Here is a 1,980-nt window from a genome sequence, read left to right as displayed (position 1 = left end):
AACAACAGAAAAAAAAACCGGTGTACGCTTGAATTTATATTGTAGTGCCGGCGTAGTTCCGGGAGTAAGTGACCGGGTCACTTTAAGGCTCTCACACTGGCTGATGTTGAGCGGGGCACAACAACACCGCCCCCCGCGCACCGTCGTCGGCGCGCTTGGCCCGGCTAGCTTCGGCGTGGCGGTGCTGCCCGTCCCCTCGCTCGCGCGGCGGCTCAGCAGCGCGGCCCGCGGTCAGTCAGTTTGGCCGGCGCGGTGCAAGTGAAAGGACGGGGCAAGCTTGTCTCTCCTTTGTGAGTGTCGTGGCTCGCGCGCTCTTCGCTCCGCCCTCCTCTCCGCTGCTCCGCCCGGCATGGGGGTGGCCGCCGGGAAGCCCTTGATGTTGTGATCGCGCGCGTGTGCTCGCGTGTGTGTGCGTGTTGTGTCTGTGTGCGTGCGTGTGTGTGTGTGCGACTTGTGCGACTTGAACTCAGTGCCGCCCCTCTGCAATCATGATGACGGGCATAGAACTGATACTGTTGTTGGTGGTGCTTGGATTTTTGTGGAATTCGAGGTAAATATTTGTGTTTGAGGGTGGTGATTGGGGGGGGGGGGGGGCTTTGGTTGTGTGTGGATCGCGCTGCTGCGTGTCGTTTGGTCGTGTGGGTGAGTTGCGATCTGGTTCATGAAAATAAGAACTTGGGCGAATGTAGTTAGACTCAGTTTCCGCCACCTTCTGCTCACCGCGTGAAGCTTTATTGACAGAGTCAACAGCGTCCGGTAAACTTTTATTTTTACGGCAAATGGGTGAGCCAACACATTTTGGCGGGTGACAGAACGTTCGGTATTGTGAGCAGCCAAGGGGGAAGTCCAGAGGTAGTATGTGCTCGTGGACGCGTCCTTGAAGTAAGGACCTTGGAGTTCAAAGATCAGATACAGATTCTGCGCTGGACGTTTTTATTTTTTCTTTCATACGTGTACTGTTTTGTTGCCTCATGACGGGTCTGTCATGACACGCACGGGTGACAGGTAACCCTGGCTGCTAATAAAGTTCTTACAGGAGTGTCCGATGAGTTAGTGTAAAAGGGGGGGGGGGTGAAAACGGTATATCTTGCAAAGCTGGGGTGTCGAATAACTCCATGACTGAAGCCAACACTGATCTGTGCCTGACACAAAGAACCATAAGTCGCCTGGACAACACCGGGCTGGACAGTCGACACACTAAAGCGTAGCTCTCATTGCACGTCAGCTCTCGGAAGCACATCTCGCGGTCCCTTATTCAGTCTTCTGGACCCTTTCCAGTGTTCCCAAAAGCAAGTAGACAAAAAGAAACATCCACATGTGTCGGGCGGGCTGCAATCTGGCCTACTAGGCAACATTTGCACGCGCGTGTCTAGGGATTGTTTATAGTAGATGCAGCCCCTCGAGCCCGCTTCACGCAAAGGCTTAGCGTGGGATTTTTGTTTTTTGCCTACTTACTTGGCAACACTGGTCCTTCCCCGCTGTCGGTGCCGTGCAGCCAGGCTCGTCTGGTCAACGCGACTGGTTTCGGCCTCGGCTCCGGCTACCGGAGACCTGACCGGTGTCATCCGGCTCCGAGCACACTGCCATAACAAAAGGAATCCAACGGTATGGTCAAATCAGAATGTTGACCGGCCTTAAACCCTCGTCGTATAAAGCCTTCACTTTTTCAAAGTTAACAGAAGATATAGGTTTTCAATTTTTTTTTCAAAATGTCGTGAAAATGCAGCATTGTCACTATTGAGGCCACTATTCACGCTGAATGCATTACTGCGTTTTTTTGTGTTTTTTTTGTTTTTGTTTTTTTGCAAACGTTCGTGCTTAGTTAAACCCACGTTTTGTTTCGGACAAATTTGGGAGCAAAAGTTTATGCTTTCGTAGAAATGAAAGATATGAATCCAGTTATAGTGTGTTGTTTTCAATCCATAGTTTGTGGATATTCCTAACGCTCAGGCGCGTTACAAGGTCCGGCTGACAGGGGGG

The 1,980-nt window shown here is 51.8% G+C and overlaps 1 protein-coding gene across 1 annotated transcript in view; it reads left to right on the top strand.

The window, feature by feature from the left end:
- Positions 1 to 220: 220 nt before the first annotated feature.
- Positions 221 to 1,980, top strand: part of LOC113218133 (glycerol-3-phosphate acyltransferase 1, mitochondrial) — a gene marked incomplete in the record, with an annotated part of 9,537 nt that continues 7,777 nt past the window's right edge. Inside the window, 1 exon segment of the mRNA XM_052270578.1 lies at positions 221 to 550. Coding sequence (XP_052126538.1) covers positions 489 to 550 — 62 coding nt within the window.

This window comes from Frankliniella occidentalis, unplaced genomic scaffold (genome assembly GCF_000697945.3).
Source record: "Frankliniella occidentalis isolate FOCC.00 unplaced genomic scaffold, Focc_3.1 Scaffold6, whole genome shotgun sequence".
Classification (NCBI taxonomy): domain Eukaryota; kingdom Metazoa; phylum Arthropoda; class Insecta; order Thysanoptera; family Thripidae; genus Frankliniella; species Frankliniella occidentalis.
The sequence above is the reverse complement of the archived record's forward strand: the minus strand, read 5'-3'. Positions and strand labels throughout refer to the sequence as shown.